This window comes from Vespa crabro, chromosome 7, assembly GCF_910589235.1.
Source record: "Vespa crabro chromosome 7, iyVesCrab1.2, whole genome shotgun sequence".
Classification (NCBI taxonomy): Eukaryota; Metazoa; Arthropoda; class Insecta; order Hymenoptera; family Vespidae; genus Vespa; species Vespa crabro.
This window is the reverse complement of record NC_060961.1, coordinates 3,248,212-3,262,725: the sequence shown is the minus strand read 5'-3', so window position 1 is coordinate 3,262,725 and position 14,514 is coordinate 3,248,212. Positions and strand designations below refer to the sequence as shown.

At 46.3% G+C, this 14,514-nt stretch overlaps 2 protein-coding genes across 9 annotated transcripts in view; both read left to right on the top strand.

Moving 5' to 3' along the window:
- LOC124425560 (uncharacterized protein DDB_G0286105-like) overlaps positions 1-9,479 on the top strand; it is an 88,556-nt gene extending 79,077 nt beyond the window's left edge. For all 6 annotated transcript variants that reach the window (XM_046966067.1, XM_046966066.1, XM_046966063.1 and 3 more), the window contains one exon: positions 8,685-9,479. In XM_046966067.1, the coding sequence (XP_046822023.1) occupies positions 8,761-9,285 (525 nt within the window). In that variant the 5' untranslated portion in view covers positions 8,685-8,760 and the 3' untranslated portion in view covers positions 9,286-9,479. The remainder of the gene's footprint in view (positions 1-8,684) is intronic.
- Positions 9,480-9,558: 79 nt separating this feature from the next.
- Positions 9,559-14,514, top strand: part of LOC124425559 (homeobox protein prospero-like) — a 45,543-nt gene continuing 40,587 nt past the window's right edge. For 2 of the 3 annotated variants that reach the window (XM_046966061.1, XM_046966060.1), the window contains exons 1-2: positions 9,559-12,541; positions 12,830-13,312. In XM_046966061.1, coding sequence (XP_046822017.1) covers positions 9,869-12,541; positions 12,830-13,312 — 3,156 coding nt within the window. In that variant the 5' untranslated portion in view covers positions 9,559-9,868. The remainder of the gene's footprint in view (positions 12,542-12,829; positions 13,313-14,514) is intronic. The other variant, XM_046966062.1, reaches the window with a different exon arrangement.

Genomic DNA, 14,514 nt, shown 5'->3' with positions numbered 1-14,514 from the left:
GAATCGCACTACTCGCGATTCTTTGCTATATAAGTCTTTTTTACGAATCTATGCGACGTCAAATTTTTCGTGAAAATATATCACTCTTAAAATCGATTTTTACGTACTTATTATATCTATATTTATTAAATATATTAATTTATTTATATCGAATCGAAATGAAAGTTTTAGAAGGATTTAGACAAATACAAAAAAGTTTGTAATTAATCACAACGTAAGCGTAATATCCGAGTTCAGTTGGAAGAAGTATCGATCGAATCAGTGCAGCTCGAAAGCAAAGCTCTGGACCCTTTCCCTTTTTCCCTTTCCTTCCCTCTCAAAGTTCGTCGAAGGCTCGCGCCTGGAAAGGTCTCGTTAAAGTAGGAAGGAAGAGGACCGGATACGCGGCGGTTACGCATACATCATAGGTCGTCTAAACAAGCTGTTTAGACGACTTCAAGTTAACCCAAATTGACTCAATTGGATTAACCGCTTGCCGTGGCTCACCCGACACTTGGGAACCGGCCCGTACACGCTCGCCGTGTCACCGTATCCGCGAGAGAGAGAGTCTTTTGCTTCTCATGCAAATACTCGTGTCGTGCGTTATACACTCATCTCTCTCTCTTGTCTCCTTCGCTACTCGTATTTTTTCTCAATGCCCTTTCCTCTCTCTCTCTCTCTATCTCGCTCGCTCGGTCGTTCGCTGTCTCTCTTTCTATCTCACTTGCGAATTTAGCTGGTTAGCTGAATTGACTGCGTTTGGGAAAATTGGCTCGTCGCGTTTGCGGAGAAGAGTCTTCGTCTCCCTTTCTCTTTGACAAGTACATGTATATGTGTGAAGAGCTAGAGAGCAAACAAGAGAGAAAGAGAAAGAGAGACTCGTCTTTGGCTGTCCCGTTACGATGCACGAAGAGAGAGTACCCTCTCTCGCGCGCGTCAGTATGGACCACGAAGAGTCTTCCGCTCCTCGAGCTTAACACACGTGACCCGCTGACGCACGTCGCGTCGTGCCTCCGTGTCCTGTCTCTCATGTCAATTTGTAGCGAGGCGAGGGCCACGGAAGGAAGAGGAGGAGGAGGCGAGAGCCGGAGGCTTACGTCGAAGCGTAGGACATATTGAGGGAACAAGAGAGAGAGAGAGAGAGAGAGAGAGAGAGAGAGAGAGAGAGAGAGAGAGAGAGAGAGAGATTGGATTGGAGTGTCCGTTCCTTGGATGGATACTCGCTTGTACCCTACTATACTTGCCATACTTCTACTATACACCATCTAGCTCTACTACCTACCATCTCCTCTCTCTCTCTCTCTCTCTCTCTCTCTCTCTTTATCTCACTCAGTCCCTCTCGATTGGATTCTCTTTATCAGTGCATCCACGAGTAGTATCTGTCTTTCTCTCCTCGTCGCGATATATGGATCGTCGGAAGTCACCTTCCTCATTATCATACCGACCGGCCGTTCGCGCACTCGGACACAGCCTTCATCCTGTGCCCTAGTCACTTACGCCGTATGGGTGACCAACCCAAGTGCGAGTCGACTCTCGATCTAACGACAGAATCGCTCAGCCGTGGATCGTTCTCGTTCAGCCGAGAACCACTGACCTGGGGGACAAGACGCAAGTCCATTATACTCAATCACTGCGTGATTGGCTCAAACGATCGGACCACCGCTCGCCGCACGTCGTTCTACGGAGGCTAGCGCGGATACGATGCGTCCTATCGCTTGATAAGTCAAGAAAGAAGATATCTACGTTTGCCTTCTTAGATTTCTCAAAGATCAAGCTTCTTACAGTTAGAGTTTGAATTTTATTGGGAAAGGCTTATTGCAGCTGACCAGGTGTTTTTCGTTTCTCTTGGAGTCGTTAAAGGTACGTGCCTCGTGGATTCTTTATTTGTTGGACATTTCCTATCTAGAACACCAATCCAGCTGTCTCGAAGATCACTATCCATTGGTTTATTGTGACTATTCGATCTATGATCTTTTGAAGTAGTAAATCTGTTGGTCTATCGTGACTATTCGATTTATTATCTTTTCGAGTAATAAATATCTCTTTAACGCAGCCTAGTTTCGTAAAAGTGAGATCGCTCTGAGCGAGCTCGTCATGCCTCTCCGAAGACAGAAAAATCTGTTGGCTAACGGCGCAGAGTAGAAGGCTCTCTGGCTCATTGCTCGTTTCTGTTATACTTTTCGAAATGAGAACTTTCGTTCGCTCCCACGGATAGCCACGCGTACACACAGAGAAAGAACTTTGGCAATTGAATATAATTAAGTAATCTGAGGCGCCCGACGATATCCACGATACGAAAGTCGTCGTCGTCGCAAAAACTGGAAAGCGTGTTGGCCATGTGCCACAAGGAGACTTCGGCTCGAAACGCCAACAATAATAATGCCGGTAATCCTGGACGCTTTTGCTTGCCAATATGCCGCGGACGTATCTACATAACTACCTCGAAAACTAGCCCGTGGCCAATAAATGAGAAGGAAAGCCTTTGGAAATTCGTCGTTAAGCTACCCTCCGTCTCTTCTTTCTCGTTCCTACTTGCTCTACTCACGAATCTGGGACTCTTGACGTTACCGTCCTTTCACCATTTCTTTACCAATCCTTTCTTTGCTGAGAGGAAAAAAAAAACAGAGAGATAAATGTGAGTGCATACGTACCGGAAATAATTACGTAGAAGAAGAAAAAGAAAAAAAAAAAAAAAGAAAGAAAGAAAAAAGATTAACAACTGTGCATATAAAAACGAAATTCATGTCTACGTTACCGAACATTAATTAAAAATGCCGTGTTTTAAAAAAATGATTATTTTTCTTGATTCGTATTATGTACGATCGTTTAAAATCGAGGAACGAAGGAGGTGGAAAGGAAACGACGACCGTTACGCAAAGCTGGCACGAGTCAAACAGTAGATACTGGTTGCTCGTGCGACTCTTAAGACGTTGGGAGGGGATCCCAAGTTGATGAGCTAAGACGTTGGAGGGTGCACTCGGTGGGGTTCCAACAATGGCAACAAGAAGCCGAAACGTCGGTTACGCCTCGAAACGGCAGCTGGCACGCGCGACTTCCAAGTCGTCTAAGGAGTTCTCTCTCTCTCTCTCTCTCTCTTTCTCTACCGTCTTTTCCCTTCTCCTTAGACTCACCTCTCACCCCAAGGAGTTCCTTCGAGGGGGAAAACTCAGTCTCGAGAAGTTACCTTAGTAGGAACCATTTGAGGGATACCTGGACATTTAAAGCGGGGGACGGCACCCAGCTGAACCACCTGAATGCTACCGAGGGGGCCTTTTTTACCTTGCAATGGCGTAAAACTCATGTTTTTCAGCTAAAGATATCTTTAGGAAGAAGAAGTTCTTCAGACATGCAATCTTTAAGACATCCATTTTATGATTACGTGCTTATTTCAATTCTTTATTACGATTTTGTCCTTGTTTTTCTATACTTTTTTTACAAACATCAATGTTTCCTAATTACATTATCGATCTATCTAATTATATTAAATTAGATATTTTATTAACGATATAATATCTCTTTCATTGTATAAATTTATAATAACATTTAATTAATTCACGATTAATATAACGTGTAATATGAAATAATTTATTTTATAAATGGAATATTATATTGCCATTTTCTTTGAAGGATTTTAAACGATCTAATACTTGGCAGATTTATTAAACGGCTACGCCACTGAGGGCAAGGACCGTTGTTCCTACTTCCTTTCCTAAGAGAGAACGAAGGGAGTCACAAGATTTTTTGTTGTCTTCAATATCAGACGTTAGCGTTTCCCACAGAAGAAATCATGGGAACACGTAGGACCGATCGTGAAAAGTCTTCGGAAAGATTTGCGAGCTTGCCTTGGGAATTCGTCGACCTTGCCTACTTTCTTTTCTTTCTATATATTCTTTCCCTTATATAACTTTCGTCTCTTCTATTCTTTTCTCACGTTAATTTCGTATGATTAACTATTGCTCGTAAATAATATTTGAAGAAAAATATTTTCAATAAACATATCGAACCTTTTCCTTCCAATTCCATTCAAAAATTATTCTACATTCTTTATTTGATCTTTAAAATGTTCAACGATAGGACAAATTCCCAACGTAAAGTTCGTCATTAAAGTACAGTTCGATTTGCGCTCACAGCATACAGGTAGTCGCGTGAATGAATACTGAAATCGAAATGAAAATCGAGGAAAGGTCATGCTCGCGTGCCAGAAATAACACGGCCGTGGCGTTGACCCACATTGTTTTTGAAACGCGATTAAACTCATTGAAAACGACCGAAAGTAAATTAATGGCCATAGGCCGCGTAACCACGAAAAGCGAGGCAAAAAGCGAAACAAATTTAACGAGCTGTGAATTATGAAAATCGGTGACAGGCCGACGCTTTTAAATACTCTCTCTCTCTCTTTCCCTCTCTCTCTTTCTCTCTCTCTCTCTCTCTCTCTCTCTCTCGACCTCCTCTCCGCCCCGTTCATCGGGCGCCAATCGGCACCCCATTACTCTCTTTCCCACCCTCACCTCCTCATCAGAGTTTGGTTTGGGCGCGTGCCAGTAAATCGAAACGATTCAAATGCAAAATAATAATAAAACAGCGGGTTCTGTCGATGGCCCGTGGTAGGTAGTCGTGATGCTGGTGGTGGTCGGAGGCAAGGGGAGGCGGGGTTGAGAGCGCATTAACGCAATTAACCTCCAATTAATAACACATCAATTGACACCCGGTCAACTTGTTGCATCGGAGCAGCCCGATAATATGCTGAACGCGTGTGAGAACTCAATGTGTACGTACACAAAGGGGGTGGTGTGTGAGTACGCGAACGTGTCTCTCTGCGTATAGAGAGCTGGATACGTAGGCGTTAGGCACGTAGACACATACACATATACGTACCTATGTACATGTACGTCGAGTCAATGTACATATGTAAGTGGAGGCGTCGTCCTTCGTAGTCGCGAGTGCATGCCGAGAGCGAGGGTTGCGTTTACCCACATAGAGGATAATAAAGAGACGAATGTTAGAATAATTTCGTAACAAGGGGAAAGAAAAAAAGCAACGATGCATAACGGCGTTCTATAAGGTAGAATGTGAAAGACGGAAGAGTCCACGAAGTTACCACCAACGGACATGGGCTGATGACCATTGTACAGTTCCCATGCAACCCCCTGCGAACACTCTCACCGCATGATACATACTAGAGGGAAAAAGACAGTGTAAAATTCCGATGCACATGCCGTTACCATGTTACCCCGACGACTACGACGACAACGACGACGATGATACCATGTGGGGTACGCACGCCACATGTGATGCTTCGATATGGAAAACACCACCTTGCCCGACACTCCTATATCTACTCTTGGAAGTAGGAGGAAAGAGAAAAATCGAAAAATATAATCGTCTCTTCTCTCGTTAACAACGCTTCTTTCCTTCCCTTTCTCTGGTTACACCACCCTCATACCACCTAGTATCATTCACAATCGCCATTTAAGGATATCGTCGCGCATCGATCACATTATCTTAATGTCTCCCGATATTAATCGAGCGAATCGGTGATGCGTCGCGATCATTAAACGTTTAACAGAAATGCTGCATTCGTTCGTGAGAAAGATAAAGCAACAGAGCGTGGTAACGACCGTCAGTCTCTCGCGAGACTGGATACATCAAAATCGGTGATGGAAATTACTAGGAATTTTAGTAACAACCTTTTATGAATATCACCAAACCGATCGAAATTATCGGCGTAACGTATTGTTTGGCGACTGCTAGTCGGAAATTCGCTTCTCCTTTAGCGCCCTGTTGACGGCGTTAGGCGCGTTGTGTGTACGTACCGAGGACGGTAATGCTTTGGGCATATATAACACGCATACGATATCCGATCACTGTAAAACACGAAGAACGGATTGCATGTGAACCTGTTCTCAGTTTTAGCGATCGATGATAAAGAGATTAATGAACGCCTTCCACGAGTCGGTACTTTTGTTCGACGGGTCTCCTCCTTAATTACCCGAGGTGTTGTAGCTAAAAGTTATCAAGCTCGATAGTTCCGAACAATAGCTATACTCTACGGGCCAGTCCGCGAATTTTCCTAAAGCGAATTGTAAAAGCACGTTTATACCTACTCGACACGGTTGCCTCTCACCCAACTTTTAACTTTAACTTCAACGAGCTCACTTCGATGGATCACCTCTACCTGCCGCCATTTCTTCTTTCTTTTTTCCTTTTTTTTTTTTCGCCTACTATTTTATCGAGGAACCCTACCACTATAGTCGCAATCACCCTTCGAAATCAAGTCACCTGCTTAAACGGTAAATGTCGCATGACGCACAGGAAGTGGTTGTTGGTGGCTCATCGTATGTCTCGACACTATCTAAGTTTGTTACCAACGAAGAAAATTAAAACAAAATACAGACTTATCTTTCGAACATTTTCGATGAAAAACATTCTCTACTTAGAACATAGTGTAGTCTTAAAAAATTAAAAACATTTCTTTATAAACGTGAACTCGATAAACTCGATTCGATCAACGTGCATGAATATACAAACGAAGTAGACATACGATCAACGTAATTAACTCGACGTATATACTTTGAAATCGACGAAATGTGGGAGAGTTCCTGAAGCCATTTCCGGTCAGGGTACCGGCACCTCTTTTTGTTCTGCTCGTCCCACGCATGGCGGCACACGGGGAAGTAGCGTTTAAAAGTAGGAAGAACAGAAGTTCCTGTGACCCCCCTCGAAGCTCTCCCTTCTTTTTACCATACGCGCCTAGGTACGAGACTCTTATAGACGTTATCGAGTTCGAGACCATATGTTATCTTTTGAGTAAGCAATTTGCGAATGTCCCTATCTTATCCTCTTTGCATCCTTCTTTGAATAATGCCAATGAAAATGTATATTCCTCGCTCTTATTCGACGTGTATATAAAAGTATCGTAACTAGTCGTAATTGAACGCTTGCGTAATACCGATTTAAATGTGCGACAAGAGGCACGCAAGACTATTTACGACATAGGAAACAGTTAGGTCTGCGTATTGATTCTAAAAAGATCAATTCGATATTAATTATAAGAAGATTAATAAGATTAATTAAGAAATAATTGGATATATTGAATCCAACTTTAAACAAAAGTGATATTTTTGGTTGTTACTTAAAAGAAAATTATACTTTTAATAGAGAGCTATTGGTCTCTCAAAATTACTTTCAAAAAATTCCTCATTAAAAAAATAAAAATTTGTTACCAGAGATACGAACATTCCGTTTCGCGTCCTCCGCATTTTTTTTCTAAGGTTTCCCCATTCGTTATAGCAAAGCGATAGTCATGTATATTACGCACACGCATTCCTATCACCACACCCTGTCGATTTATCGAGACGAGTACTCGCGCATCCTCGAACGAAGGCGGTTGGTGCGTAAGCGCGAACTATGGAATATGTCGGTCTATTGAGCGCAGGTGCTTTAAGCTGCTCAGCTGTTGCTTCGAAGCTCACGTACGTGATGCACACAGAGCGCCTACGGCATCGTGTTAGTTTCCACACGGAGTTGTCACATTAGACCATGTGTGTACAAGCTGCTTGCGTTTACGCACTTATACGCATCATCGATTCAACCACAAGAATAACAGAAAAAGAAAATAAATGATGAAATCGTTCTAATGTTTTATACATGTTGAATGTTAAAAAATGGATATTAAACTGGCAAAGAATCATTTTTACGAATACTTTTTAAAACACTTACTTTAATGTCACGTCTTTTCGAATGTAACATGAAACATAAATTACATGTGATATTTTTATAAAAAATGTAATCTTTTTTGTCTGACCTATTGAACCCGACAAAATACATTTTATTTTTACGATTGTTTCTCAACTAATACGAGGAAAAAGAATAGATCGACGCACGTGCATAGGATCGCAAATAGAAAAGAAGTATATAGTCGTCGAGGAAAGTTAGAAATGGAAGTGAGGAATTATAAATATAGACACTCCTAGAACGATTCACGATGAACGTGGCATTAATTATTTTTTTCGTGCCCCTTTCTTCGGGGGCGAGCATCGAGCATCGACCGACGACGACAAAGACGTACGAAGAGTCGATTCGACTAACATAAGCTACTTATACTACAACGAATAAGATATTCAAAGCGAGCAATTTTCTTATGACCACGACTCCCAGGCGCTTTCTCTCATTGTGTTCTCCTCTTCTTTGGAGTTTTAGAATTTTTCTACGATGTCCCAAGGGTCGTCTTCTTCTTTTTCTTCTTCTTTGGTCTTCGTATTTTTAAACGATCACTGGCTACTGGTTACTCCCTACCTCCTTTTTGTTCGCGATCGTACATTGAACCGACATAACTTATCGATCGATGACTCGGTTGCGTGAAAAAGAAGAAATATATTATCTTAAAGTTCGACGACCGCGACCGGTCGGTTAGCTTTAAAGATTCTTACGAATTCGAAAGGAAAATTACGGGAATCGTCTATAGCCGCGCGTAACGGCCGTCAGACGTTGTTTCCGCAAATACTTTCTTTCGTTGGAAAGAAGGGAAGAGAGTGAGAGAGAGAGAGAGAGAGAGAGAGAGAGAGATCGGCCGAAATAAAGTATACGTTTCTATTATGGTACGGATCGATCGTTCATAAGAGAGAGAGAGAGAGATCGTATTCGATTCGAATATACCTACTCTTGGATAGTACGCATATATAAACTCTGGTACCTTTGACTTTCAGACGGATAGAGGAACCGCAGCAGGGAAAATCGAGACGAGGGAGCGAGGGGCACCCAGCCCTTTGGCGAGTTCGAAGGATGCAGCTCCCAGGCGGGAGCACGAGAATTCCGCCCGCGAGAGCTCCGGCCTCCTCCGTTCGATCGGTGATCATCAACAGCAACAACATTTACAGTACCAGAAGCAGCAACAACGGCAGCATCAAGAGCTGCAACGAAAGCACGACGATAAACGACAGCGAGTGCGTATGTGGTAGCATAATCGGCAACAGCAATAGCAGCGACAAAAGTAGTAACAATAACGATAAGAAGATTAAGAAGAATAACAATAAGAACGAGACGTGCAAGGGTAGCAGGAAAAACTTCAGCGATAAAAACTTGAACGGAAGAAGAAGCGGCGTTGCAGGTCGTTTTTATCGTCGTAGCGAGAACGCCGATAAAGTAAGGAACGGCAGCGTTGGAAACGGACGGAAGAGTCGAGCAGTGAAGGAGAGACATCATCTCGTGGCGACTACTACGAGGACGAACCGCCGACACCGAGTCACGAAGCATCCCCAGGTGTTGTTGGCGTCAGCCCCACGGCGGAAAGTGCGGAGCGAGGAATAGTAAAAAGAAAACCAAGGGGAAGCGAGAAACGACGGAAGAGGAGGAAGAAGAAGAAGAGGAAGAAGGTGAGGAAGAAAGAGACGAGGAGGAAGTCAAAGTCGTCCGGCGGGAAGGAACAGAAGGGTGCCGGCCTCGTCGACGTTGTCGACGGCGGCGGCGGTGGTGGAGGAGGAGGAGGAAGAGGAAAAGAAGGAGAAGGAGGCGAAGGAGAAGGAAAAAGCGAAGGAGGAGGAAGAAGAGGAGGCGGCGGAGGAGGAGGAGAAGGAGGAGGAAGAGGAAGACAAAGAGGAGGAAGGAGAAAAGGAGGCAACGAAGGCGAAGGCGAAGGTGGTGGAGAGGGAAGGCAGCCGCCGACTCAGCTAGTAGTAGTAGTAGTAGCAGTGGGGATCGCGCGCGTCGGAAGGAACGAGAGAAGGAGAAGGAGAAGAGTCGACGGTGGTAGGGGAAAGCGAGAGTGCAGAGAAGCAGAGGCAGCGCGCTGAGCCACGAGGGGGCTATTCGAGCGAGAAGGGGAGGGGTGGCAAGGAGCCCTGGCGGGGAGGGGACGCGGAGGCCTTCGGGGGGCCGACCAACCAGACGGCCGATGATGTCATCGGAGGAGGAGACCGAGTGTTTCGCCCTCTACGGAGCAACCACGGAAAGCAAGCAACAGCAACTCCTGAAGAAGCAGAAGCGCACCAGACAGCGCGTGGACGCCGGCGAGCCACGCAACAGCTACTCGAGCATACCGAACTTTAGCTCCCGGCCATCCTTCCTCGGCGGTGGTCTGTACGGCTCGATCTTCAGCGGTAGCGGGCCGACGTCGCATCAACAGCAACAACAACAACAGCAGCAGCAGCAACAACAACAACAACAGCAACAACAACAACAACAACACCAGCAGCAGCAGCAACAATCACAACAACAACAGCAGCCACAGCTCCATCAACATCACCACCAGTCACAGCAGCAACAGCAGGCTGGAGCGGCTGGTAGTCAAGGTCACTTGGGTGCAGCGACGACGGGTCCTACAACCCAAAAGCATTCCGCCCACTTCGGCTTCTTCGGGGCATCGGGCTTCGGCCCCGCCAAGATGCTGAACGAATTACTCGGACGGCAGGTCAAGCAGGCCAGTGACGCCGGCGGTTCGCCGCCAGAGGGCGGACACGGGATGACCGGTGCCGGCATGGATCCAAATGCGAACCTCCAACCGGGGGCAGTCGTCAATTGTGACGACCCCGCTACAGCCGAGTTAACGCAACACATGCTCCGCGACATTCTCCAGGGTCGAAAGTTGCCTGCCCTTTCCGTGCAAGAGCAACCAAACAATAACAACAGTATACATAGTAACAATAATAATAATACCACCGCGGATATCCTCAAGTCCCAACAACAGCATCAGCAAAGTCCCCAACAACAGCAGCATCAGCAGAATAGTGATAGTGTGCGCAGTGGAACAGTGCAGAGTGGCGGAGAGGAAAGTGGTGATGGCAATAACGTCCTCGTGAATAGCACGAACCACAGTGATCGTGATACGGTGATGCCTGCTGACGCGGAGGATAGCGCCGAGGACGCCGCCTCCACGGCACGTGCCATGGAGGAGGCATTCGCCGAGGTAGGCATCGAGCCCGGTACCAATCTCGATGGCTCCGATTGCGATCAGAGCTTACCGCCCAGTCCCACGGCTCCGAGGTCGGCCTCGGTATCGGTTAAGGAGGAAATTCAGGACTCTTTGAACATCAAGCGTAGTCCTAGCCATTCTCCTTGTCCGATAATACCTAAAACCGAGACGAGCTCTCCTACAACGGAGTTGAAGCGCGCTCGGGTGGAAAACATTGTTAGCACGATGCGCAGTAGCCCTGCGCTTCAGCCTACTCCGGTAAACGGTTGTAAGAAGCGAAAGCTCTATCAGCCGCAACAACAAACCGTGCACCACGTTCTCCAGCACGGTGTCAATGACACTATGATGGACGACGAGGAGGAAAGCGAGGAAGAGGACGATCAGTCGACGATAAAACAAAAACGAAAGCAGAAAGCCTCTCTGAAGAGTCAGCTCAAGATAATGCACGAGCAACTCGCGGAGATGCAAGCAAAGTATTTGGAACTTTCGAGCAAGGTGGAACACGACACAAGCGAGAGCAGCGACGCACCCGCCAGTCCGCAGCAACTACCCGAACCACCCCCTAGACCACCGAGACCTCACCCACCGGCGTTCAACGGCCTCCAGACTCTTCCGCCCGATCATCCGCATGCCGCGGCAGCCGCCATGTATCACATGGGTCATAAACTGTACATCGGACATCAGCAGTCCGCACTCGAGAGGATGAAGCAGCATCAGGAGGCGACCGCGAGACAGCAACAGCAGCAGCAACAACAGCAGCAGCAACAGGTGCATCAACAGCAGCAGCAGCAACAGCAGCAGCAGCAGCAACAGCAACAGCACCAGCGACAAAGTTCTCCACAGCCGCCTAGTCAAGCGCAGCAACCGAATCAGAGCAATACCGGACCGTCCACGCCGCAAACGCCACAACAGCTGACAAGCAGCAGCACGTCCCTGCAACAAAAGGACTTCCAAGAAAGGTTAAACGTCTTCAGGGGCGCAGCTGCGGCGGCAGGTTCCTCGGGGCCACACATCACCGGTGCGGATCTCGAAATTCTGGCGGACATTCTTAAAACGGAAATCTCTTCGTCGTTCGCTAATCTGATTGACAGTATAGTCGCGAGGTTTGTTCAGCAAAGGAGGATCGTCGGTAAGCAAAGCGAGGCGGCACAAGTAGCCACCGAACAGCTAAACAAGGATATCCTGATAGCGACTCAAATGCTCGAAAGGAAATCGCCAAGGACGAAGGTAGTCGACAGGGGAGCTCCACAACCTACCGGTGGCCCAAACGGGCCACGGGGGCCCCTAACCGGTGGGCCCCCTCCAACGCAACCAACGGCTTTTTCCCAAATAGGGCCCATGGCTGGTGGGCACCATGGTCCTCACTCTGGTCCCACAGAAAATAATTTAAATCAGATGAATCAGCTACCCCCACACGTCAGGCCCGTTGGGATGTTTCAGACACCGATGCCGCAAAAAATATATGGCATTGGACCGATGCAGTCGCAACAGCAACAACAACAGCAGCAACAACAGCAACAACGCGAACAGCAACAGAGGGAGCAGCAACAACGCGAACAATATTGTAATTTGAGGAACGACGAGAGGGAAGTCAGGGATTCGGAACAGAACGAGGCTCTCTCCCTCGTCATGACGCCAAAGAAAAGGCGCCAAAAGGTATTCTCACACTTTCTTTGGGTTTCGAGTGTCGGTTACGTTAGATCTGAACTCATCTAAATCTCGATTCATATCTATGTACTTACAAAATTGCAATACGATGGGATAATTCAGGTATAATCAGGTATAAATCAACGTTTCGTGGGTTTCGTGAGTTAGACGTAGAACCAAATATGGTTTTCGGATGTTTAACATAATAAGAGATTTCAATAGGTGTCCGGAGACCTAAGAAATGTAGCTCATTTTTAAATTTTACGTAAAGGAAGATCAATGAGCATCGTTTTTCAGGTAACCGATACGAGAATCACACCAAGGACTGTATCAAGAATTCTTGCGCAGGAGGGCAACGGATCTCAAGGAGGCAGTGAAAGTCCTCCGCCAGCTCCACCACCGAGACCTTACCACGCGCCACCACCAATGCTGCCAGTGTCCCTACCAACAAGCGTAGCGATACCAAACCCGAGCCTTCACGAAAGTCAGGTGTTCTCGCCGTACTCGCCGTTCTTCCCCGGAATCAACACCCCACGTGGGGGTCATGCAGGCCAGGTACCAGCAGCGGGATCGCATCAGTTGCCTGCGAGTCCTCCAAGTGGACGTGTAGAACTCAGGGATTCTCCTCCACTTTCGCATGCCCCGGCTATGTTGCATCCTGTTTTACTCGCGGCTGCACAACACGGCAGTCCGGAATATGGGCACCTAAGGATGGACAACAATGACCGTGTCAGTGATTGCAACTCCGGAGACATCGGCTACGACGGAATTCAGCCTACAATATCCTTTTTTAATACTACGTAAATAAGAATTAATTTTCTTCTTTGATCAAACAGTATTGATCAATTGTATTCGATTGTTACAAACGATAGAGATTAGATAATCTATTGAATTCAGTTGTATACCGCGTGTATTTCTTCAGTAGATAGATATAAAATAAATGATAATTCGTGGCAAGTGCGAAGGAGAGTTAGGAATATACGAGATACGACTGAATAGCCGTACGACGCTTAGGGATATTTTTTGTGGCGGTGGTAGGACGAGTGAACTAGAGGGTGAGTTTCGTTGAACGCGAAAACTTTGAAACGCGGCAGCGAGTTTTTGAGAGAAAGAACTCGTTCGCTCGCAAGGAGAAGAGAGCAGTCGCCGCGATGCTGAGGTAGGTAGGAGAGAGGGATCGAAAAGAACCTGAGCTAGCTAGCTAGAAAGTGAGTGGAGAGAGAAAGAAGAAGAGAAAGCAACAAGAGTGGGAGACACACACAGAGAGAGAGAGAGAGAGAGAGACAGACGGAGAGAGATGGAGAGACAGAGAGATGGAGGAAAGAGGGAGGACTCGGACGAATGTTAGATTAGTTTGCCACGGAGTTAGGCTAATGTTGGATGCACCTACGAGTAGAGTTTGTCCGGCAACAACGCGCCAAACCGAAAGTTCTTTGCCTACTACTCGGTCTGCCCTCAGCCTCGAGTCTCACCCAACTTCGCAAGCCAATAATCTGTCCCGTAATTTCGGAATTCAACCACGGAAACGAGCTGGAGGTGGAAGAGGTAAAGGAGGAGGTGCTCCGCGAACTTCCCATCGCGAGCGTCTCTTCGACTTATCGTAGATAATCCTCTTCTCTCTCTCTCTCTCTCTCTCTCTCTCTATCTCTCTATTTCTCTCTTCCTAGAATCGAGATTACGAAAGTCGACCAACTCAGTTTCTCCATGTATTTCGGTTCTTTCGACTTCAATCGAGTTTCCGCCTTCTTCCTAGCTCGGTGTTATCGCTATAACGTTCCTGACTAGTAGTCGACAACCTCCGCTCGCGCGTTGAAATCTTCGAGGAAACGCGATAGCCCGTAACGGTTTAGTAAGTATACGTCTTGACTAGTGAGTCCCAGTAACGAAGGGAGCATTCTACGATAACTTTGTAGAAAAGATAATTCAAGATAAAGATACAGAAGAAAATTAAAGTATCTATTCCATAATTACATGCATATATA